Below are 25,636 nucleotides of genomic sequence, written 5' to 3'. Positions count from 1 at the left end.
TTAATTATAAAGCAGTTTTAACAGGCTCACCCTGTATTATAATTAATTTTTATATTTTCCTGGCATTGCTTCAAAAAAGTGACTTAATATCAAACCTCTTTTAAAGTAAATATTTGATAATTATTTAAAAAAATATTTCTTAAAAACATCTACATATTATTCTTATTCCTTCTGCTGAATTAAAAAAAAAGAATACAAGAGAGATATTTCGGACTTCCACTAGTATAAGTTTCGATCTTATTTCAAAACCTTGCATAAAATTTTGATATATATATATATAATATATATAAATATATAATTTTCATAAACTTTACAAGCTTTTCGATCTCGCAGTTTTTGTTTTATTATTAAAATTTGCTATTATTCTTTTGCTTTTATTTAATTTTTTTAATCTATGCTTACTTAGTTTTTTATTTCCCTACTCGAATATTTTACGTCTAGTTCAATTATTTTTTTGCAAATTTTATTGTAGTAAGTTTCTTGAACCTGTTTGGCAAAATAGACACTTACGATTCCAAGTACCTAAGCATTGCATTATCTATTAAAATTTAAACTGCAGACTCAACATCTCCCACATTTTAATTTCTTGTAAATCCTCCACATTAAAGATTCAATCGGAGATTTAGACAGAACAACCACCCAAACAAGAAAATAATGTTAGACTAACTGTTATCCACCTATGAGACACTCTTCTGTTATTCCCCAAGAAGCCTAAAATGTACAATTTTGCCTTTTTGTGCGATTTTAAAGTGGCGGGGGAAATTGCCAAGTTGTATAAGAAGAAGTCTTGACCGTGACTTTGAGACAAATTCGCGAATTGTGAGGAGTGGTGAGGGGTAGATAGTAAAAATGGGAGCAATTTTCAAATGTTTTGTGCTGTTTTTTATCCTCGCATGCAGTAAAAATGCAGTTCGTTCAAGTAGTAAGTAATACAACCCTTTTTAAAATCTTAAGTCGTGCGTGCTTTATTTTGTAAAGAACACAAATTGTATCTTTTAAACAAATATTGTTAAAAAATAGTGTTAGCGCCTCTTTTCATTTAGGGGTTTTTGTAATCTTTACTAAGAGATAAGAGTAGTAGTAGTAGTCGAGAAGCGATCGGGTGGCAGCCACACGCCGCATTTTACAGTGCATTTATTAATCGTTAATTTAATTGTGCCGTACCGTCAAGGTTCTCTTTTTTTTCCTATTCTTCCTCTTTCCTTACTTCTTCCTTCTTACATCGATCTGCACTTTGACGGACCACTCGGTAAGTTTTTTTTTTTGTGTTGTTTTAAATAGCCTTTCTTTTACGCATTAACATTTGGTCCTTCGAGCCACCGGATCTTCGTTTAGTTAAATCTAGAGCATTGGTATCGCTATTTTTGGAACGCGTTGTTGCAAAAACCCTTCGCTTATCGAGTTATCGCTTTAGCTTATCTCTTGTCGCTGTTGCTCGCATACGTCCTCGCTTATTAGAAATTCGTTTAAATTTATCATGGCTCCAACTAAAGAGAATGAATTAAAGTCTCTTCAAGGCAAGCGTCAATCACTTTTTTTGAGAATTCAGCGTTTATATAACGACTCTAGAAACCTGGATGATGAGACGGTTTGCAAAAACTTTAAAATTAGATATAATACACTAGAAGAAACGCGCCGATTGTTTAGTAATTGCATTGATTCGATAAATTTATTAAGTTTAGAACTCGACTCTGACTATACGCCTAGCTTTGCTGAGTTGGAGGCGGTGGACGAATTATATTGTCACATTGTAGAAGCAGCAAAAAAGGTTTTTACAAAAACTGAAAATTTGCTCAAGCCGGTGAAAGCTATAGCAAAATTGCCCAAGATCGAATTGATGGAATTTTCAGGGGAAATGTCCGATTGGCCAATTTTTTATGACACGTTTAGAACTTTAATACACGAAAATCCCGATTTAGACGATATTACTAGAATGCATTACTTATTGGGAAAATTGACGGGTAAAGCTTTGCTGGTTTGCTCTGGAATACAACCAACAGGAGCAAATTATCCCATCTTATGGAAAGCGCTCGTAGAAAAATATGATGATAAACGTCTTCTGGCTAATGCTTATTTGTCGCAAATTCTTGACTTTAGACCTTTACAAAATGAATCGGTAGTTTGTTTAAATACATTTTTGGAAAAGTTTGATACAGCGGTGAACGCTTTGAAACAATTAGACATAGAAAATCTTTCGGACTTTATTATAAGTTCAATCGCACTTTCAAAATTAGATGGTCAAACTCGTAGACATTTTGAGCTGTCACAGAAAAAATCTGAAATTCCTTTGTACAAGGAAATTGTTGACTTTGTAAAGGATCACACAAAAATCTTAGCTTGTACTTTGAAATCAACTGCTACAACAGCCAATCGAACGAACTATAGCGCTCCTTTCAGTAAACCTAGTAGAACCCATTCGCTTGTTGTTAGTAATCGCGCATCGAATAATATTTGTCCAATTTGTAACGAGGCTTCTCATTTAGTTTATCAGTGTGCGAAGCTTTTAAAGTTAGGTCCCTTGGAAAGATATCAATTAGTCAAAGATAAAGCTTTATGTTTAAATTGCCTTAGTCCGAAACATAAAATAATCGCTTGTAAATCGACAACCACTTGTAGTTTGTGTCGAAAAAGACATCATTCTCTGCTTCATTTTGATAAACCGCACATTGAGACATCAGAACAGCCTGCTAAAAAGGATTTGGTTTCAATTAGTGACGTTAATAGTACTTCCCGCGAGCCCCATAGTTTTTGTGTCGCTTCAAATACTAGCTTTAAATCATCTAGATATAGTAACACTTTGCTTGCTACCGCAATAGTAGAAATATTCGCTCCAAATTCGAAAAAGAAATTAGTTAGACTTTTAGTAGACCCCGCTAGTCAATCGCATTTTATTACTACAAATTGTTGTACCCGCTTAAATTTGCCAATTAGAAAAATTAACGCTTCTGTTAAAGGCATAGGTGCCATCACGCATCCTATAAAAGGAAAAATAGATACGGTCATTGCTTCTCGCTTTAATTCAGATTATAGATACAAGTTCGAGGCTTTAGTTATCGATCAAATTATTGACAATTTGCCAGATCGAAATATTCCGCAATCATCTATAGAAAATTTGCTTAATCTTCCGCTAGCCGACGAGAAATTTTTTGAGTCGGGGGAAATCGATGGAATAATTAGTGGTAAATTGTTCCCGCAAATATTAGGCCCGAACAAAGTAGAAGGTTCACTTGGAAGCCCAATCGCTTTAGAAACTACACTAGGATACATAGTTATGGGCGAAATACCACATGTAGCCGCGAATTGTGAAACACATTCATTTTGTTTGATTGAGGAACCACCTCTAGATAAAGCACTTGAAAAATTTTGGTCAATGGAAGAGGTTCCCAGTCCCAGTGTTTCATTGAATAAAGATGACGCAAAATGTGAAGAACTTTTCGTTTCTACGGTTAAACGCGAACCGTCCGGAAAATACATAGTCTCGCTTCCTTTTAAAGAATTTCCTCCTAATTTGGGTAGTTCATTTCAAAACGCTTTTCGAAGATATCTAGCTTTAGAAAGAAAATTTCGCTCAATGCCAGCATTTCATCAAAGTTATTGCGATGCAATACAAGACTTCATCGAGCAAGGTCACATGTCTTTAGTAGAGCCACATAGATTGAATAGCGAATCTTCATTTTACATTCCGCATCATGCTATTTTTAAGGAAAGTACTAGTACTCCACTGAGAGTTGTGTTTGATGCTAGCGCCAAAGGTAGTAATTCGCTTTCTTTGAACGATGTTTTATATACTGGTGAAAAATTACAAACCGATATAGTTTCTTTGCTACTGAATTTTAGACTATTTGCTGTAGCCATGACCGCTGACGTACGTCAGATGTATAGACAAATTTGGCTTAATCCCGATCATCGATGCTTTCAAAGAATTCTCTGGCGATTTTCGATTAATGAACCTCTCCAAACATACGAAATCAATGTAGTCTCTTTTGGAGTCAAAGCCTCGCCATTTTTAGCTCTTCGTACAGTTAAGCAACTTGCCTCGGACGAATCTAGAAATTTTCAGTTAGCTTCAGGAATTGTAAATAGAGATACATACATGGACGATGTTGTAACTAGTGTTCCTACCAGTGAAGAAGCTATTGCGTTGTATCGCGATTTAATTGGTTTGTTTAGGGCCGGGGGGTTTAGCTTAACCAAATGGACAACAAACTCTAATGAATTATTGTCAGAAATTTTAGAATCGGAACGCTGCTTTCAGCCCGTTGAATTTAGCAATGATTCCTTGAAGGTCTTAGGTTTTCAGTGGCATCCGCAAACCGACTTGCTTGGTTTTAAAATTAGTGTTCCTGACATAGAATGTACGAAACGGAATATTTTGTCAATAATTGCTCGCATTTGGGATCCTTTAGGATTGTTGGCTCCCGTTACCTTATATGCAAAATTATTGATTCGGGAAATTTGGGTTCAAAAACTTGGTTGGGACGATCCTGTATCGGCTGATATACAAAAAATTTGGAGTCTTTTAAAAGGAGAGTTGCATCTTTTGGAAAACTTTGAAATTCCGCGTCATTTAGGAACTTGTAGTAATTTACCTGTGACAATTGTTGGATTTGCAGACGCATCAGAAAAGGGTTATGGAGCGGTAGTGTATGTAAAAGTTCCAGAAAAGGTACCTACTGTTAGAATCATTTGTGCTAGATCAAAAGTTGCTCCGTTAAAGTCACTTTCGATACCCAGATTAGAGCTTTGTGCTGCGCTTCTTTTAGCTAGACTGATCCATTTTGTAGAAAGCACTTTCCAATCGCGATTAATTATAGAAAACATTGTTGCTCTGACTGATTCTTCGGTCGTACTTAACTGGATAAACGCATCTCCTCATCGTTGGCACACTTTTGTAGCAAATCGCGTGGCAAAAATTCAAGAATTAGTGCCGTCGGTTAATTGGTATCATGTCGATGGGAAGGAAAACCCAGCCGACCCAATTTCTAGGGGTCTAACACCGGCGCACCTTTTAAACCACCCGATTTGGCTAACTGGTCCTAGTTGGTTATTTATGGACGAACAGTTATGGCCTATTAACTCTTCAACTAATACAGACGAACCTCCACTCGAAGAGAAACCGATAGTTCTCGTCACTTTCTCACGTTGTGTCAACCCTTTACGACAACTTATAGATAGATCGTCTTCGTATAGTAAATTGCGCAATGCAGTTGTATATGTTCTCAGATTTCTTAAGATATTGCCAAAAGGAAATCTTATTACACTCAAAGACTTAGAAACCGCTGAATTAACGCTAGTTAGACTTGTCCAAAGAGAACATTTTGCTTCAGATTTAGCTTTGTTAGAGCAAAATAAACCTTGTTCGCCTAAAATTCGTTCCTTATGTCCGTTTCTTAAAGATGGAGTTATTAGAGTAGGAGGACGTCTATCAAACTCAAATTTAGAATATGATCAGCAGCATCCGTTTTTGCTGCCCAAAAAAGACCACTTGGTGGATCTCTTAATAGACTATTTTCACCAACGTAATTTACATACTGGTCCGCATCTTACACTGTCGTTGTTGCGTCAGAAATTTTGGATTCTAGCTGCACGAAATGTTGTTAGACATCGCATTCGCAACTGTAATTATTGCTTTAAATTTCGTCCTCGCGCAACTTTCCCATGTATGGCGGATTTGCCCGCTCCTAGAATTACAGAAGCGAAACCATTTTTGCACAGTGGTGTAGATTATGCCGGACCTTTCTATATCACTCTGACTCGTCGTAGAGGTGTAAAAAGCCAGAAAGCTTATTTATGCTTATTTATTTGTTTAGTTACCAAAGCCTTACATCTAGAAGTGGCTTCTGACCTATCCACTGCGACTTTTATTAATGCCTTTAAACGTTTTTTATCCCGTCGTGGTCCATGCTCGGTTTTGTATTCCGATTGTGGTACAAATTTTATTGGAGCTAAAACTGCCCTAGACGATTTGTCAAAATTTGTGACCTCACAAGAGTATCATTCTAGTATTGATGATGAATTGATTAAACGAAATGTAGTATGGAAATTTAATCCTCCAGCAGCACCTCACTTTGGAGGAATCTGGGAGGCAAACATTAAAAGTGTGAAGTCTCATTTAACTAAAGTTATTGGCACCCAAATTTTGACTTATGAAGAATTTACGACGGTTATTACTCAAATAGAGGCTTTATTAAATTCTCGACCATTGTGTACGCTCAGCTCGGATCCTAACGAGCCGTTAGCTTTGACGCCTGCTCATTTTTTGACAGGGACGCCCCTTCAATCGCTACCAATTCAAAATTTAGACATGTCGACTAATTTAGTAACCCGAAAAGAACTGCTCGATCAAATTTTGCAAACGTATTGGAAACGATGGCACGTGGAATATCTACATAATTTGCAAGTTCGTCAAAAATGGAATAAGCCATCTTCTCCAATAAAGGTCGGTACGGTCGTAGTTTTGCGGACGGATAACACCCCACCGTTGCATTGGCCATTAGGGGTCGTTCAAGAGGTCTTTCCTGGCAAGGATGGGATAGTTCGCGTCGCCAGCGTCAAAACTCCCAATGGTCTTTATAAACGACCTATAGTTCGTCTATGTCCCCTTCCAAATCAGTGATCGTTTTGATCCTATAATTTTGTTTTTAGTTATTTGTTCTTTGGGTGGATGCAATTACTTGCAGTTTAATTTAATTTAATATTTATTATTATTATGCGGAAGGGAACTTATCTTTCTTTTCTTTAGTTGATAATTTGGTTTTAGTTAACTTCATTCCTTAACGGTCGGGGGGAATGTTAGCGCCTCTTTTCATTTAGGGGTTTTTGTAATCTTTACTAAGAGATAAGAGTAGTAGTAGTAGTCGAGAAGCGATCGGGTGGCAGCCACACGCCGCATTTTACAGTGCATTTATTAATCGTTAATTTAATTGTGCCGTACCGTCAAGGTTCTCTTTTTTTTCCTATTCTTCCTCTTTCCTTACTTCTTCCTTCTTACATCGATCTGCACTTTGACGGACCACTCGGTAAGTTTTTTTTTTTGTGTTGTTTTAAATAGCCTTTCTTTTACGCATTAACAAATAGGTTTTTATTTGCGGTAGACAAATACAAATTTCTCATATGCGAATTCTTTACTTAATCTGACTAAACAATAAACATGAATTCTAAAATGATTTACATTGGCTTACCTACCTGAGATATTTTTAACGCAACGATCTTTTTTGTGTCTTCCACAATAATTCAAAACCGCAAAATCTGATTTCGAAATAAATTACGGATTCCGAAACCTGCTTAAAAGACGCTCCGCTTATAACGAGTGCCATTTATTTTTATTTATATTTCCTTAATCCAAAATGTCCACACAGACTAATTTAATAAGTTGATAAAAATTATTCGCATTAATGAGGACTTACAGGATGCAAGTCAGATAAGTAACCACCCTGCAATCTAATGAAGTAATTGGTATTAAATCATTATTACTGAAACCAGATGAGATTTCTGTTGAGCGCAATTAGCATAAATTTTCAAAACCGAAGCGTCGAGAAAGAAACGTGGGCGATTTTCAGCCGGCTCCAGTTAAGATAGCATGAGTAAAATACAACCTACTTGAAGCAACCTAAATGGTAAAGAGTCCTAAAACGGTCGTCCAAAGCAATAAAAATTAAAAAAACATTCGCGAAGGCACATGCAATTACCAACCCACCAGGAGCCCGACAGAGTTCAACAACTCGAAATACTTATTAATAGATCAATAATAAACCCATTGTAATCAATTTAATTAAAAAAGCGCAAAAACTAGACCCATTTAAAAATTCCCAACTTCTGAATTAATTATAACCCGTCCCCGGCACCACACCTCAGCAGTAAATTGCCCCATATCGCCCATCTGCACCAAACAGGCTTCTATCTCAAACGTGCTTTATTTTAATTGTTATTCTTCCCACAAATGCAGCGATTAAACCACGACAAAACGTCCAACAATTCCAAATAGCGGTAGTCTTGCCCCCGGGGCACAACCTCACCCAGGGCCCAGCGCCCGGACCTGCCAACCCCGGCTTCGTCTGGGTGCAAGTCCCGGTCACCCCCCCGAACCAACCGGCCATAGTTCAACCCCAACCGCCAAACAATCAAGACGATTTATTAAAAAAATGCACGCAACCCCGCGGCCAATTCCCGAGCAATTTCTGCAACAAGTACGTGAATTGCTGGGACGGGGTCGCAGTCGAGCAGTTCTGTCCCGAGGGACTCCTTTTTAGTCCCAGAGGATATTGCGATTATCCAGAAAACGTTAACTGTGGAGGCAGGCCGATTGAAGGTGGGTGGGTTTTATTAGTGGTTTGGACCTAACTGTAGAACTTGTAGGAATGCCTCCTTCAAGTGCAAGTCCGGGTCAAGCCACAACTGTAGCTCCACCAACATTAATTGTGACTCTACCTACAAGTACTGGCCCCTTTTTTACAATTTTTTGCTTAATTATTACTTGTAGTTGATCCTAATTTACGGAAAAAATGTTTGAAACCAAGGGGACAGTTCCGGAGCGACGCTTGTAACAAATTTGTTAATTGTTGGGACGACGTTGTCATTGAACAAGAGTGCCCCAAAGGACTGCTTTTTTCGAGTAACGGATACTGCGATTATCCGAATAACGTCAACTGTGGGGGCACCACGAATTCAGAAATTCGAAACGATTTAAACAGTGAATGCCCCCTCGATTTTGGGACTTTCAGAGACAGGCACAATTGCGACAATTATTTTACTTGCATAGGGGGGAAAATTGTAGCTAATTACACCTGTCCCAGCGGCTTTAAATTTAATGATGTAAGCGATTAATTATCGTCTTGTCTTTGTATTATTTCTTTGTAGAACATAGGGGTGTGCGACTACGAGGAGCGAGTGGACTGTTCAAAAGAACCGCTGATTTTCAGCCCCAAAGCTAACTTTTTGTCAAATGTTCCCAAAGGTGCGTTTGTGTAATGTTGGTTGCATAACACCTTTAAATTTTTTCAGATTTTATGAATCAAATTGATAATTGTAAACCCGGGTCGGTGTTTGCGCTCAACCCACAATGCACTGCCGCTTGCTTGTGTCACGAAGGCCTATCTGAAGTGGTTCAATGTCCAGCGGGTCTCGCCTACGACTCCAAGACTGATAAGTGTTTGCTTCCACATTTAGCCAAATGGTACTTCCCCTCATTGAACATACTTTTTGTATTGACAATTCTTTTTCAGCTAAGTTATTTATTTTCCGTGGTTGTGGGTCGAACGACGGGATAATGGGACTCTTTGGGGTATTTTTAAATAAATAAAAACAAAAACGAGACTTGGTTTTTATTTAAACTAATTTATACCTGTTTATGAAATATGCAAATAACTCAAAACATTTTATTTACGTAAGGAAAGCCTAACACATTCTCCAATTTATCGCATTTACTCTTAACACAAAGACTTACAAATTCAAATTTCTATTCGCGCTTATGTCACTTAATTAAGTACAAACCCATTAATTTAATATTCCTTCGTACTGTTATATAATAGGTGCCTTTAATATTTGATTTCGTTCAGCCGGCTTTAATGCGTTATTATTTTGTTGTGTAGTAAATACTAAGTGAAATGCATTTACAAAAGCTGATTAAATGTCAGTGTATTAGCATACGGTCCGAGATATGCAATGATATAATATTCGTGTCTTAGCCTCAAAATAGACATTTTCTTCAAGAACTAACAAGCAACCTCATTCAAATTTAATTAAAGGTCACACTTATTCGAAATCGTCTGCTTGGCAAAAACTTGATTTATCACTAAACCAACACATTTGAATAAAAAAAGGGGAAACATTTGACCAGCCAAGGTTGTTGCCGGATGCTAATCTAATTAATATTCTATCTTTTATTCTGTTTCTTTAGAAACACGTATTAATTGACCTTCCTGTTGAATTATCTTTTTTGTTTCTTTCGAACCGGAAGTGCGGAACAAGTGATTTCCAATAATGAACAATAGAAATATTCGCTGTCGATAAGGGAAATTGTTTCGACGCTAACTTTGACACACGAACTGGAACTAACGACCACAAAGTCACCTTGATATCTTATGTCTCAGCTAAATCAATTTTCATCAAGGTTTAAAATGGAGATGAAGTCGAGACACACCTTGCTCATTTGCATTTCGCAAAACAAAGTCGAATTTTTGCGAAAAATAACTGCCTGACTCTGCCTCACTTATTTGCAATTTTGGTGGATGCGCCGGAGTAATTTGTTCAAGGCCACACGTGTGACTTGCCAATTTTTGAAGATTGCTCCAACTGATTTGCATTTTAATTGGCGCCAGTTATTAAAGAAATGGGACATTTTCTTATTAGATTGATAATTTATTGTAAGCATAGACAAATTTTAAAATAGAGTGAAAGTGGCCAAATATTTAATTTCTTATTATTTCAGTAAAAACACGTTTTCACTGGACGACCTTCATAAGTGGTCGCATATTCGAGTTCATGACATTTTGAAAATATTTCACGCTACACTTACTGAAGCCATCAAATTTGGCAACGTTAAGAAATTTCACAAAATTTATTTTTAAATGCTTATGAACCAAGATGAACCGTCCTGTGCCACTTAAACATAAACAACATAAACCGATCGACAATTTATTATATAACGCGTGTCTTATCCTCATTGATGTCCATAGTGAAAGTACCTCACGGTACTCAAAATAATTTAGGTAACTCGTTTTCATAACAATTTGTCGCTCCAAGTTCATCAAATTTCCAAACTTATGAAGGTTAAAATGTAGTGCAAAACTAGAAAGTGCTTCCAAGTTCACTTCTTCATTAATGGTGTGGAAATAATGTCCGAAAAACGAAATTAAGCAATTAATTAACGTGTTTTCGGTCGAATTCCTGTTTTTCTAATTAGTGCCAAATGGAAGAAAGCACTGATGCACCTGCAAGGCGAACGAGTCGTTTTGGCATTTGGTGAAATGTCTCATCCAAGGTTCTGATTCCTGACGACCAACCTGCACATCTCCATATACAAGGATAACAACTTTTCATTTCAGCTCTAATTGCAAATCGCGGCGTTTCTCTTTGAGAAAATTGCGAGAATTAGGGGCCAAAAAAGCCATTTCCAGATGAGAAGCGAATCGAGAACGGAAAAATGCGGCTCACTCGACCGTTGAAATTAGCACGCATATGATGAATACTCGTAATTTCTAATCATTGTTTATATGAGAGCAGACTTGGACTAATTACAACAATGAAGGGGCTTAACTGTACCCCGAAATTTGCATTACTGTTACTCCGATCGCCGTTACTTTACGAGAAGACATTCGGCCGGAAGTCACGGATATCCTTCGATTCTCAACAAATTCCGACACGACACTCGAACCCGACCGAAAAATCAATCGAGTTTCGACTAACCCTGAGTTATTATTGCCATAAATGGAAATGTGGAAGGTGAAGGTGAGGATGCATTCTGCAATTTACCGCCTCAAAAATCCCGGCTAAATGAATAGCTTCACTCTATAATTTGAGTCAAGGCTTGATGCTCACTTACCTCACTCCTTATCACAACCCAATTTGCCAAATTACCGGCTTTCTTCGCGGAATCAGGAACTACAACATTTTTCCCACAATTTCGTGCGACAGTCAGGGCTTAGGCGAGCCAAGTCTGCCTACTAATGCACTATCAGCTTGCATACTAATAATTTACGTAATAATTATGCAAGAATTCTTAGAAGCGCAGCGGAAGGTACGTATAATGGCCCAAGAAGTATTTTTATTGAACCCGAGAAAATGTCATATTCACTTTTCCATCAGGCAGAGCTTCCGGGAAAACTCGCCAAACAGTAAACAAAACTGCTAATGAATAATTATTAACTAACTGTTTCATAATCTTATTTACATTTGTTTTAAACCGAGTTAAGTAAGAAATATCGCTGGAAACAAAAAATATTTGACCGGTGCACCACAGGCGTGGCACTTTTCAATTCATAACTTTGTAGGGTCATAAATCACAATTGTGACTTACGATGTGTGTTTATTGCACAAGTGATGCCCACCGCGTATTTTTGCAATCTCTGTGGGTCTTGAACACGCTTCCCATAATTTTGAAAATTTTTCACTTTCACTCGATCGTGCAATAAAATAGCGCACAATGAAGTCACGCCGTGTGATTAATGGTAAAACAACCCTTGATGAAATTGAGAAAAAACGGCGCATTCCTCGCTCATTACAAATCCATGGGCGTTTGTAGAATTATACAGTACGTAGTGGTTGCTTGGGCGTGTATAGTGAAAGTGAATTAACGAGAATATATTAAAATATTTAGCGGACAGTGAGTCTGATGGGCACAGTTGGACCTTGAGTGCGAAATATCCCGTCCCGAGGGACGATTTATCGGCTTTCCACGCCAAAACCAAACTTATTACATTGTAAATTCGGCCATTACGTGGCCCGATGATGCAAGAAAATAGTGACAAAATACGTGAGAAGAAAGTTCGATTTTGAAAAATCGAACACGCCCTAACTTTCGATCAGATTTTCCCGAATGCGGGCAGGTCTGTGTCAAGTTTATTATTGAAAAGCTAGTTAAAATTAAGTGCTCTCGTTTCTCAATCCAACCTTAAACTATGTAAATCGTTACGCATAGCAATCACTATTACTTTGGGGGATTCTTAACGCAGGAATTTGTGATATTCGAAGGTGAGCAGCTATCAATACCGTCAAAATCGAAAATTGTGAAATAGATGCGATTAGATAAGTCTTGTTCAATATGTATTGTGATCACTGGGAGTGAAAGTCACATATTTGCCCTCTGCACAATGCTTTGACACTTTCTCTGTTACGTCCAGAGATCCACCTGTACCCAATTTTGCACCTAAATGATCCAGTTTATAATTACAAAATACCCATGATCTATTTCGCAAGCTTTCTCATCCTGCATTATTGAAGACCCAATTAGTCGCCGTTTTCACCTGTTGTGCCGCCTCAAAGGGCCGCAGAGAACGACCATAGAATGTGGAATCGGATCAAGGTGGTCTGCAGCTGGGTGTGGTGTCGCATTTATGATCTTTCCTTACTCATACAAGGAAATTAAGCGTAAGCATCCATTTAGGAATATTTCATCAGACCGACCTGATCTGTTTCATGGTAAATGGGAATATTCAATCATCGCTTGATCCGCGATCGGCGGAAGCCGCACAATTGTGCGATAAATTAGTTTTTTCAAACAATAAGTGCTTGATTAAAAGCAATGTCGAAGGCTTGGTCCGTACTTGATCTACTTCCCTTGTATGCCATCGGGTCCCTAAATTGACGATTTTTCAATGACTTCATTAACGTTGATATTAATTAGGAGAGAGGCGGGCCCGGAAACCAACTCGTGCGTGCTTGCTCGGAAGTTGCGACAAATTTTAAGAATAAACATTTCAGAAGCTTGCGCTAATGAAAATAACAAAATAAGAAAGACAAAAGGTACTTTCTCTTCGAGCCTACAGTAAGGTTCAAAAATAATTGTTGACAAAAACCACATTTCAAACTTTCAGAACGAAAAAAGTTTGTTTTCTTTTAGCTGTAAACATGTAATATTCTATAAGTGCGTAGGTAAACATAAAATCCGTTCTTTTTTCTAAAAGAAATAACTTTCGCTGGAAATAATTCTTAAAATGATGAGATTTTATTTAGAATTTCTAACAATAACTATTTTATGGTTTATGACAACCGTCATCACCGCACAGCGAGAAAGAAACATAAATGGACTAAGCCTTGCCACGGTCGCTAACATAAATCATAAAATACTTATTGTTAGAATTATTCTCCAAGTTCGCTACCACAAATTCCTTCGATTAAAATTTTGGGTTTAAAAATAAAAAAACATTTTTTCTTTCTATTAAGTTAGGCCACTGGTAATTTTTCAATATATTTTAGTTGATTTTCTTTAGTTTAGTTGAAATCTTGTAATCTTTTGTCTTATATTTTTACGTAGATAAATACCTACGTATCTTTCTTAAAAAGTTATTAAATAATTTACAAAAAATTAGAGGTAAACCACAGAGAAAACCATACGGAAATCTTAGAGAAAACAAAAAAAAAATATAACAATGTAGAAAATGTGCGGTGAAGTTTACCCTTTGGAATTATTCATGACAATCATAATTACACCCAAATTCCCTTAGAAAAATAAATAAAGATCCCCAATTATGTCCATATTTTATTACTGCATTAAAAAGCAACTTTTCTATTTAACGATTTTTTGGTAGATTCATATTAAATTAGTGCTGCGAAAGCTCTTTGTTATTAAATTTATAAATGCATTTAAACAAAGGTAATATTTTTCAGTTCACAGAAATACAATATTAACCTGAATACCTGACTAGAAATATGAAATAAGAACTACAAAATTGTAAATTATTAGAAAAAATTAAAAAAATATGAGTAGTTTTTGGTATTAAATTAAACATCATAAAATTAGTAAAAACATGCATTTATGTAGTAACACAGTTATGTGTATTTATCCATCTTTGAGAAAGTCAAGTGCAACTAATTTTTTGCAAGTTTGATTAATTGTTACTTGCCGACTGAATCTGGCGATTTGGCCTTGACTGACCATAAGAATTCTGAACGATTTATAATAAAAAAAAAACGAATAGTTATTGTGTGATTACGATATTTTTTAAAATACGCACTTTTCATCCTTAAAACTAAATGAAAGCGCCCATTTTCGATCGTTAAACAACAGATTGAACTCGATAATGTATTCTCAGTGTGGTCAGTGAAAATAACAATGTGAAACTTTCTTGCAACTGCTGACAATAAGAAGATTTACAGAGCGACCTGAAAAGTGGCATTTTCGGGAAATCGGCAGGTGCACTAATCACGGAAATCAAACAGATCAGATTAAATTGATCTTGAATTTTGAAATCAATGTCATTTCCGCCTGAAAACGAATTGTCTCAAAAGTCCTGGCTACGCCCACTCGAAAATTCCCAAATAAATCATCGGCTCGTTCTGCATCTTAATTTTAATTTTTTCCACACGCAAAAGGCAATTCAGTATGTGAAACATGTTTTGGTAAAGTCTCGATCACGTTGCCGGCTTCGGCAGTGGCGTGCATTGGAAAGCAATAGCGGTATAGACTGAGGAAAGAGCTATCAGCAGGATCAGCAAGCGGGGGGTCCTGCAAGACCGGCTATAAAGTAAGCAGGCCTCCTGCGGAAACACAGTGATACATACTTAAGTGCACAAAGATGAAGTCCTACGCGTGTTTATTGGTGCTCAGTGCACTCATCTATTCTGGTACGTACTAGTGATGAATTTCGTGACAGTGATTTGGTGACGCGACTTTCAAATAAGAAATTTCCAGACGCGATGCATCTTCGAGAGAAAATTTCTTGTTTGATCGGCAGATGGTTGCGTTTCTTTCAACTACTGACCAACTAACAAATCAAAATTAGATCAGTTGATGATCTATAAAAAAAATCGCGGTGCAATAACTTGAATGTGGTAACAGTTATTGCCGAGATAATGACATTTCATGATGCAGGAACTCGTAGTAAATGCTTTTACAGTTAAAAATCGCACAAGTCAACCTTCAACTACTCGAGAGACTATTTTGCAATAAATATTTGCATACCATTATTGTCTTCTATAAATAAAAGCGGAATTTCGGGAATGCACTTTCAGTTTGTTAATTTCCGTCTACAGTGGTCAAAAATCCAAATGACTGAATAATTGATCAACTTTCAGTTGCACGAATTGTTAGTAGGTTAAAGCGAAGGCTAACTTTGTTATTTCCAGTTGCAGTTGCGAAAAGCACAATTTATAATGTGACAAAATCCAGTTCCTGCACTTACGTCGCGTGCCACAGTTTTTTCCAGATATTTGTTACATCACCACCCGGCCAGCGGATTAAATAAGAGCGCTTAAATCATTTATAAACATCGAATTACGCAAAACTTGGACCAAATCAAGTATAAAAATATGGTTTCGCGTTCCGATGATAACCCATAAGTAACTTAATTACTAGCACAATTGCACCGTTCACTTTCACAAAAGCGCGGCTGGATTTAGAAAAACAGGAACTGATCTCCAAAGCTTTACAATTATGAAATATTCTAATTTAAAATAAAGCTTTGCACATATTTAACACACGCATACATAACGCGTTATGTAACCGCAATGTCATAATTACTGCGTATTGATATTAGGCTTTGAGGCACTTTCTCTCGTGCCTTATTCGCCTCAAACGGCTTTTTTGGTTTATTCTCGTACTGGAACGCGACCTTCAAAAAAAAGAGAGACATTGTGATAGAAAGTAACTATCACTTGCAATTATTCAAATTCAGTGGAGCGACTAAATATAAAAATGCGTGAAACGACCTTAACCTTTCGAGGCAATTTTCACTCCTTGGAAAGCTCCCCAAGTGATGCAAGCTTAAGTGCACCCGAGGTGTGCCGATTTGCATGGCGGGGTGAAAGACCGCGATGTGGAACACTTTTCAAATTCGCTTTTACGAAAAAACTTTTCGGTGGCGCAATAATCCGCCGCTCATATTACCTTTTGGTCTTCAGGCGCAATTACAGGATTCCACTTTCCATTTTTATTGCGGTCTTGTAAATGTCGATAGGTTACCGAAAATGTCACTTTCAAAACCTGATTCGTTTTTTTTTCCCAGTTTTGGGACAGGAAAATTTCAAATGTCCGGACGATTTCGGATTCTACCCACATCACACCTCGTGCGATAAATACTGGAAGTGCGACAACAACGTCGCCGAGCTCAAGACGTGCGGAAATGGGCTTGCTTTCGACGCCAGCGATCCCAAATTTTTGACTGAAAACTGTGATTACATCCATAATGTCGACTGCGGCGACAGGACGCAGCTTGGTAAGTTGGGAAAAACGTTAAAAGCGACGTGAAAGGAACTAAATATCGCAGAACCGCCAATTTCGTCGCCGCACTGCGAACGGCTTTACGGAATCTTCGCCGATGAGAGCAAATGCGACGTGTTCTGGAATTGCTGGAACGGCGAAGCTTCCAGGTACCAATGCTCACCCGGACTGGCCTACGACAGGGAAGCCAGGGTCTGCATGTGGGCCGACCAGGTCCCAGAGTGCAAAAATGAAGGTAAAAATAATTCAAATCACCCAATTTCACTTTAGCTTCAAAAATTACGATTCGAACTATTATTGAATTTTTCCTAAAATATCCTATCGCTGCATTTTTTCTCATTTCAAACATTTTTGTGTGTACTTGTTTTAAATAATGCAATGTCCGATTTAATACGTTTGTGTTGGAAACTGTTTCCAAACACAAAAAATAATAAAAAGATTGACCGAGAAAGTCTTATCTGGGACAACTTATACAGTGAGTTTTTTTATTACTGATCAAACAACGTAAGTAGCCCCGTGTTCAGCAGTTTTAGAATGATTAAGTGCCGATCCCCATTCTAAAAATAACCAAATGAAAAAAACATGCATATATTTAAGTGAAATGAAATTAGAGGCAGATGAAGTGTACTTTATTTGATAGTAAAAAATAATATTTTTTTACCAAAAACATTAATTAAAAAAATCAAAAAAATTTTAAAATTTCACTATGCTTCATATTTTTACATTTTTTGAAACTATACAGGCTCCTTAAGGAGTCTATGACCAAATCTTGAGTGGTAACATCAAAGGACAAAAAAAAAGAAACATATTTAGTTCTTCAAAAATTTTTTCTTTGGGTTAAGCTTTTAGGCTCAAATCATGTATTTTTGAATGAAAAATTGACATTGAAAATTGAAAAATTACCATTATGTCTTATGGTGTACAAAATTAATAAATTCAACAATAAATTAAATCCCAACTTTGGAAACAAAAGAGCAATAATTACGTAAGCTAAGAAAAAAAATAATAAACCATTAAGCTGCTTGAAAAAAATTCTGCATTAATTTTTGTGCTTAGCTAACATCTTTTATCACATTTAGAGTGTTGGTCCGCCCAAACGGTTAAAAATAGAGTTATGACCTTAAGGATTTTTTTGTAGGAAATTTAGTCCTCTACAACTTTCTTTCTTACATTTTTCTTGTATTTTTAACCGCAAAAATATGAGACGGAGCACAAATTTCAAATGTAATTTTTTTGTGGGAGTTTTGTATCAGTTTTCTCAGCTTATAAAAATTTAATGATCAACGTTTGGTGTTGTTTCTTCTAAAAATTAGTGAGCAAGTTGAATTTAATTTCATTTAAATCAATTAGTTTCAATTAGTATTCAATAATTTAGATTTAAATTGTTTCTAAAAGACGCAAGAAACGTTTGAAATGAAACGTTTTTATCACTTTGACTTCTTATCATCTTTGACTGTCTTTAGGGTTTAAGCCTTTGGAGATAGAGAAAAGGTGTCTTACACTTTTTTAGAGAAACTTTTTCTTCAACTTTGTAAATTAAATTTTTCCTATATCTTTAACCATATTCTCAGCATTTAAAAAAATCCGAACTGTGTAAATTTTTCTGTTTCCATTTTTTTTTATTTTCGCCAAAACTTTTGACAGACTGTGAAATATTAATTTGTTCTAGCAAGTACTTTTTCTGTTTCACTCTTATTTAAATACGAGTAAAGACGTAGGGCCGGTTTGCAGAAAGCTTTGTTAAAATTTAATTCGCTTAAAAGTAAAAAACGCTATTTGCTTCGATTTGGCCACGTGATCAGTTAATCACGCTTTTAATTGCGGATTAAGTTAATCGTCTACTGAAATTTATTTCTCTAAAAAATTCTAACCGGATCCGTAGTTAGTCATCAACTTATGAATCTAACCATAAATCAAAATTTATTAAAGATAAATTCTGCCTGTGCTAGATATGAAAAATCTTTCATTCATAAGATGAAAGCAGTGAAAAGCTGTACGAATAAATTGTTTTAACATTTTTGGTAATATTGAAATGTCAAGGTTCGTGCCAAACGTAGATATTTGAAATATTTATTCAGTTTACTGTAAAAATACCTCGGCAGTAATCAATGGAAAAAAATGTAAAAGTAATAATTAGAAAATTATACGAGTAAGAAAATTAATTTCTAATTTTTTTTTAATTTTTATTTCCCGAGCAACCGCACTAATTGAATCCGATGCCAGTTGTTAAGTTTGTGCCGTTTTCGCTTCCTAAACTCATGAGTACGTGCTCTGAACCGTCGCAAAGATAAAACTTTTGAAAAGTTAAAAAAAGGGCTTAAATATTTTTAATCAACCTGTAGTTTTTTTAATCAATGAAAACACGACAAGAAATAGTAATTTATCGCTGACAGAGCATTTTTTAACATAAATTGCCCCTTGTCTTTTGCAGAAGTAGCTGGAGGCTTCACCTGCCCCGCCCCCGGCGAAGTGAGCAACTCGGGCTCGTTCTCCCGACACGCGCACCCCGACGACTGCCGCAAGTACTACATCTGCCTGGAGGGCACCGCTCGCGAGTACGGCTGTCCCATCGGCACCGTCTTCAAAATCGGCGACGCTGACGGCACCGGAAACTGCGAGGACCCGGAGGACGTGCCCGGATGGTAAGTGTGTCATTTCCGTTCTGACTAACTCGGCCGATCTGCGCTCTAACCCTCTTCCGCACTCGCTCACCTCGCTTTGTCCCTCCCGTCCCTTGAGTGTGCCTAATCCAGTCGGGGGTTCACAGCGAGGACTACTACGGCGATTTGGACTTGAAAAGCATCCGCAAGAGCGAGCTGTTGGCCGGGCTCCAAAGCAGCGGATCCTCGAGAAGCCACCAGCCCGCGACGAAGAGCAAGCCCAGGCCGGCCCCCGCGTCGCGCAACGCCCCCGAACCCGCCGATAATAATTAATCCATAAACCTCATCACCCGTAACCTCATATCTAATGGCAGACCGTCATTCGGTAGACTGAGATACTCACTTTTGTATTATTTAATTTAATAGAATTTAAGTTTAAGGTCCGGGTATCTGCTTTAACCGACTGACCTTCTGTTCCTATATTGTAGATTAATTTAAAATGGTTCAAAACTCTACTTGCTAAATTTGTTCATTCTCTATGCCACGGTACAAAAATACATTTTTTATAAGAAATAAAAACTGTTTTTTACCCCCCTTGTTTTTTTTCAACCCCCGAGCGGCTATAAGGACTTTACTTAACAAGGCTGAGGCTAACATTTTCAATTTCACGTAACGACCTTTTGGTTGGGTGCCACCTTTACACAAGAGTCACATTTAACCAAAACCTTGGGAAAAGAAATTGTCAAATAAAAGTACTTTCTTTTGGCTAAATGTGACCCTTACCGCAGGCGAAAGCGGTGTGTAAAAAGCGGTGAAACGGTTTGGTGAAGCGTAGTAACAAATGTTTTTTTCCTACAGTGAAGATTACTACAAAGATGTAGACTTAAAGGCCCTGAAAAAGTTAGGGTACTGAGATGGAGTGAAGTGGCCTGTACAGAACTTAGTTTAAGTCTCAACGCCTCCAGTGAATGTGTGTGTGTTTAAGATGAGCTAAAGCAGCTCAAACTTCGCTGCACGTCTTGTCGTTGATTTTTTGTTTGAATTTGTTTTTAATAGTACTGTATGTTGTAAGAATGAATAAATAAATTATGTAAGGAACACAGGTTTTATTTGCGGGAGCAGAAAAAAATCGCTGGGATTTAAAATATCTTTTTAATTATGATAGTCAGGTAGGTATATTTACATCATTCTTTAAATTAAACTATACAGTAATATCAGGTATGGCATCTTTAATTATTTACAAACACAGTTGGACAACTGTGGTCTTTAAAAACCTGTAAAAAATCATAGTGCATGTGAATTTCGTAATTCTAATACTACAACTTATCTAGACATGAATCGGTAAAGATAATTAACAGCCTTTAAAAATATTAAACTGTAGCAGACAAATACATCACTTGGACTTGCAGAATCGCCAAATGCACATTTTTAATCGTTTGGTTAATTATGTCTTAAATGTAAAAAGAGCCCGAATCTACTTTAGGGCTTGAATCTGTGCGAATGGCGGGAATAAAACTGTTACGAAATGTTTTTTTGGTGCCGTTTTCGAGAGAACAGATAAGACAATGAGTCGTCAGTCCACGTTTGGCTTCCGCACGAACGATTTACGGTCTTATTGATTGTTAATAATTAAAATACCGGTGTTTTCAAAAAGTGAGTACTTAAGTGCTGGTGTATGGTGACGCTGTCCAGGTTCAACAAATGTGGTGAGTGAGATTTTATAGCAAAACGTTTGGCATTTGGTGGGTTCTGCAAGTGGCCAAAATGAGTGCATTTATTTCTGCCACAGTCGTAATTAAAATATAAATTAGAGCATTTTTCTAAACTGATGTTAATTACAATTAAATAAAATAAATATTAACATAGCAGAAAACCGAGAAATTGAAACGAGTCTCGATATTTTTTAATAGAGGAAATTAAAAAACACGAAACTTGGACTTTATCGACATCACTCGATAAAACATCAACCGTAAGCGAGCAATTTGTATTGTAATAAATATCAGTCCAATAATATTTAATTTTAAAATCATTTAATACTAAAATTATTTATCTCTAAAATAGATCACTTAAAAAAATAATACACAGGACCAGCAACCAACATCCTGACGGATTAAAGACTAGTAATGTAAAGTGACTATGTTTTACAAACACAGCAGAACACACGATTATAACTAAAAGAACTTGCCAATTTCAAAGACAGTGACGATTAACGAATTTTGCGCCGCAATATCGCTATCACGACTGAATTTATTTAAACTAACCCGAACAAATCATTCTGAAGCACCATTTAAACAAAATCACGAAGTTTCTTTATTTATGAAAAGCCGTACAACGCAAGCGAGTCCGCTGTAAAATAGGTGTGAATCAGCTCAATAGAAATTCTCCAAATCCAAATTTAACCACAATTTATCACTCTTCTGAACAACATTATACCTAAATAATCAGCTTTTCTATTAAATACTTCATATTTTTGTCTACCTTCCTTATAACAACATTTAGGCATGGTTTGTTCTAAAATAACATAAGAAACAACAATTTTAATCATAAAAAACTGTTAAATAATTCTGAAAAAAAACACATAGATAGAGAAAAATATAAGATATTTAATAGCAAATGCTTTGTTTGCGCCTTTGCGATTATTATATTTTTGTTGATGACGATGTATTCTTACACAGTTTATTCAGTTTTTTGTCAATTGTCGCTTCGAACAAATGGGCAATAAAATTGCAATTAAATCAAACTGTTGCAACTATCAGAACCCGCAACAATGAATGAACACAATAAGTTGTTTTCAATGTTTTTCATAAGAAAAACAGTTCAGTTTTTTCGAAAAAATTATACAATGGCCAGTCTTCGATTCGCTTTCAACACGCGCGTTTCAAATGTTTATAAAATTGACACAATTTTCCGAAAAACAGTGAAAAATTGGCGGTAAATATAATGGTAAGTGACGATTAAAACGTGAATATTTTTGCCACATTTCGGCGAAAATCTTTTCAAGCTGCTTCACACCAACAGCAGTGCTATGAAGGCAATTTCGATATTAAAAATTGGCGTTTTTTTCTCTAAGTACTCTAAATTTTGTATGTTATGAGACGTCGTTATTGTGGAATAGCCGCCTTTGGGGCTCTGGCGTGTAGTGAAATCGCGCCCTTAAATGTTGTGGAGAGCCTGGCACTGACGTGCTTTCGGATAAACGTCGTGGCGGAGGCACCGGAGGCGTTGGCGATATATACCTGAGTTACATACGATATTTTTTTGACCGCCTGAAAATTCACTTACCTTCGCGACAGACTAGGCGAATTCGTTTCTAAAAAATTCCGGTGCAACGCTAGAGGACTTTGATTTTCGCTACTGATGGTCCTATTGAGTCTGGGTGGGGGCTCGGGGCTTTGGTGCCTCGACGACCTTCCACTCCGGTCACCGCTTAGTTGCAACTTGATGTAGGAAGCAAATCGTTTTTTTCCTACATTGCAACGTTAATTTTGGTTTAGGTTGGGTGGGAGATTTCTTACCCGATTCTTCGGCTTCTTTCGCCAGTTGTTGCTGCTTTTGTTGGTGGTAGAATCTTTGTAAAATTATAGGACTAGTATTTCCACAGTTGTATTGTTCTTGGCTTTGAAACTGCGACCTAAGGGGCAAAGGTGAGGCACTTGGGGAGCGCCAGTGGCTCTCGGGGGCCCTTCTGGCGGGGTAGGGCGACGCCCCCGCCCCTTGAAACTCGTCTTGTTCGCGCTGTTTCGCCGCCAGATGGTTCTGATATGCTTTAAAGGGCGAGTAGGTTTTGAAAAGACTATCGTTGGGCTCGGCGCTTTGGTGAGGCAATAAATCGTCTGTCCTTTGGTTATCGTTTCTTTGGTGATTCAATTGGAATGTGCTTAAACGTGAATTGTGCCGACCTTCCGGCGGTAGACTTTGATAAACCGGCGGTTCTTCCTTCTTAGGTTCGGGCGGTTTTAGCGGTTTGTAGGAACATTGCGCGTTGCCGTTGGTAATATTCGTCAGGAATTGAGCAAGATGTTGGGTGTTTGGTGGTTGTTGCCTTTGATGCGAGGTAAAAAAACGACGTAAGGTTGACTGAGCGAGGTTTGGTCTAACCAAAATAAACTCGATTATAATTGAACGAAACTAAGCAGTGCGGGAAATAACAGTACGGGCAACTTGGTCAAGTTAAACTTACTGTTAGTTACCTTAGTAAACGCATGCACGGTTTTAATAAAAACCACCACTTTCTTTATTAATCACTCAGAAAACACAGCAAGCAATTAATAAAAACTAAAGTAAAAGAAATTATAAATCAAAATCGAAACTAACCATGCAACATACCTAGGCGCTGTTGGATTCGCCACAGCGTCTGCCTCCTTAAGTGCGTTCACCACCCACTCCCCCACATTCACCAGCTTTACTTCGTACTTTTTAATAAACGACAAATTTTTCAGTTTCGCATATTTAGGCCTCTGTTTTTGATCTTTAATTAAACTGAAACCAACGTTTAAAGACCGGCTCTTAACGATTCAATGTTAATTAAATAGGAGGCGACAGCCACAGATCACCCCGGTTACAAATTGTCTTAAATTATTATGTATATTGTTTTCGAAAATATCTTTATTTCTTTACACCTAACTACAATTTTCTGTATATCTTGTGTTGAAGATTATTATTATTAATATTATTAGAGATTCATTTTGCGAAAAACGCGTTCATTGAAGTCAAATCACAAAAAATATTTCGTGAAATATCAGCAAATCATGTAAATTATTACGTAAATTCTTACTTTGCATAAAAGCAGTGTGTCGCCTCCTATTTTAGGCTCCCACAGTGCCATACTTACCAAAATTTAACAAATTCCCTAAATTCCGGACTAAAAGTCTCAGGTAAGCTTGGCGGATCTTGTCCTAGCACTTTGGTTAGGACTTCAAAATCGGTTGTACAGTTGGGATATGGGAAAACCCCCGTTGCTAATTCAACTAGAGTTATGCCTAATGACCAAACGTCGGCACGTATGTCATAGTCGGGATTTTTAGGGTCGGGTTCAATGCGTTCCGGCTAAATTAAAAAATTAGAAAAAAAATAAATGTGGGGGAAAAACTCACAGCTAAATATGCAGCACACCCAGCGCTCCTAGTTTTTGCCATTGAGTCCACCAAACGTCCACTAATACCAAAATCACACAATTTTATATGGCCTTTAGTGTCGATCAAAATATTTGAAGGTTTTACATCCCTATGTATCACACCGTGCTTATCTTTTAAATACGATAAAGCCTCTACAGTCTGTAACGTTCAGTGAGCGTGGTGCTTGAAAAGGAAGACGTGTACTTACAGCAACTGTAACTTTACCCAGGATTTCTTCAGGTATCGGTTTACCTAACCGTTTTAGTAACTTATCAAAGCACGTAGTCATGAGCTCCATGCATATCCAGACTTCCGAATCGGTTATAAAACAGCCTAAACATTGAACTATATATTTACAGTCGTGTGACTTTAGGACCACTTCAATGTCCATAATAATCCTTTTGTTTTCGTCGTTGTTGCCCGAACGTCGCATTTGCTGAAATGGAAGCCCGTGAAATAAATTGTGTTAATTTTTGGACCTTGATGTTTACTTTGACGGCTATGATTTCGCCACTTAGTTTGTGTCTCATTTTGATAACGTGACCGCAGGTCCCGAAGCCCAGTTCTTCAAGTCTTTCCATATCTTTTATATCAGTTTCGTATAGTTTGTTGTTGATTGTTAGGTTACCACTAATTTTCATGATTTCTTTCAACTTCCTATCAGTCTCTAAATTTTCACTGCTTCTTGGCGTGAAAGATAAATCTCGTGGCCGGCTGGGGACCATGCCCACTGGGAAAACCAAAGATCGCTCTTATTTTCCCCCTTAACTTATTAAACAACTTACATGGGAGACTCGGGCGACTGTGAGGAACATCACCATTATTTCTGGCGATACTTTGACCGGACATTTGCAGATTGCGTGGAGGATTGTTTCCTTGTCTTAATCGATCTAATAAATTATTTATTTTCTGTTCTTGACTAGACATAATTATACTTACTACAAAGTCAAAACCAATGACAGCTATAACCTGTAACTTTTAGCTGCCAAAGGAAAAACACCATCGGTTGGCCAACCTGACACAGTTGCTACCGAACTCATCAGAAATCA

The 25,636-nt window shown here is 37.1% G+C and overlaps 3 protein-coding genes and 1 long non-coding RNA gene across 6 annotated transcripts; 2 read left to right on the top strand and 2 right to left on the bottom strand.

Annotated features, from left to right (window-relative positions):
- The first annotated feature begins 773 nt into the window (after positions 1-773).
- Positions 774-9,312, top strand: LOC103315235 (probable chitinase 10). 2 transcript variants are annotated; one of them, XM_015984606.2, is made up of 7 exons: positions 774-922; positions 7,946-8,308; positions 8,356-8,433; positions 8,480-8,811; positions 8,857-8,953; positions 9,001-9,172; positions 9,222-9,312. In XM_015984606.2, the coding sequence occupies exons 1-7, from the start codon at positions 850-852 to the stop codon at positions 9,223-9,225; spliced, it is 1,119 nt and encodes a 372-aa protein (XP_015840092.1). In that variant the 5' UTR covers positions 774-849; the 3' UTR covers positions 9,226-9,312. The 2 variants fall into 2 exon arrangements, with proteins under 2 accessions (XP_015840092.1, XP_008201624.1); XM_008203402.3 differs by having other exon boundaries at positions 8,347-8,433.
- Positions 3,765-7,071, bottom strand: LOC135265949 (uncharacterized). Its single transcript, XR_010333836.1, has 2 exons — positions 4,094-7,071; positions 3,765-4,046 (listed from the first exon to the last, which is right to left on the bottom strand). It is a non-coding gene; the product is annotated as an uncharacterized LOC135265949 (long non-coding RNA).
- Positions 9,313-15,214: 5,902 nt separating the features above from the next.
- Positions 15,215-20,571, top strand: Gasp (gasp). 2 transcript variants are annotated; one of them, NM_001114306.1, is made up of 5 exons: positions 15,215-15,279; positions 16,659-16,868; positions 16,920-17,108; positions 19,305-19,515; positions 20,332-20,571. In NM_001114306.1, exons 1-5 carry the CDS (start codon positions 15,231-15,233, stop codon positions 20,384-20,386), a joined length of 714 nt encoding a protein of 237 aa, NP_001107778.1. In that variant the 5' UTR covers positions 15,215-15,230; the 3' UTR covers positions 20,387-20,571.
- A 35-nt stretch (positions 20,572-20,606) lies between these two features.
- Positions 20,607-25,616, bottom strand: LOC103315236 (dual specificity mitogen-activated protein kinase kinase 7). The gene is made up of 10 exons (XM_008203403.3): positions 25,527-25,616; positions 25,373-25,477; positions 25,079-25,317; positions 24,796-25,023; positions 24,567-24,746; positions 24,305-24,519; positions 23,800-23,952; positions 22,989-23,566; positions 22,756-22,939; positions 20,607-22,709 (listed from the first exon to the last, which is right to left on the bottom strand). Exons 2-10 carry the CDS (start codon positions 25,434-25,436, stop codon positions 22,562-22,564), a joined length of 1,989 nt encoding a protein of 662 aa, XP_008201625.1. The 5' UTR covers positions 25,437-25,477; positions 25,527-25,616; the 3' UTR covers positions 20,607-22,561.
- Between the last annotated feature and the right edge of the window lie 20 nt (positions 25,617-25,636).

Source organism: Tribolium castaneum, chromosome 4, assembly GCF_031307605.1.
Source record: "Tribolium castaneum strain GA2 chromosome 4, icTriCast1.1, whole genome shotgun sequence".
NCBI classification, from domain to species: Eukaryota; Metazoa; Arthropoda; class Insecta; order Coleoptera; family Tenebrionidae; genus Tribolium; species Tribolium castaneum.
The sequence above is the reverse complement of the archived record's forward strand: the minus strand, read 5'-3'. Positions and strand labels throughout refer to the sequence as shown.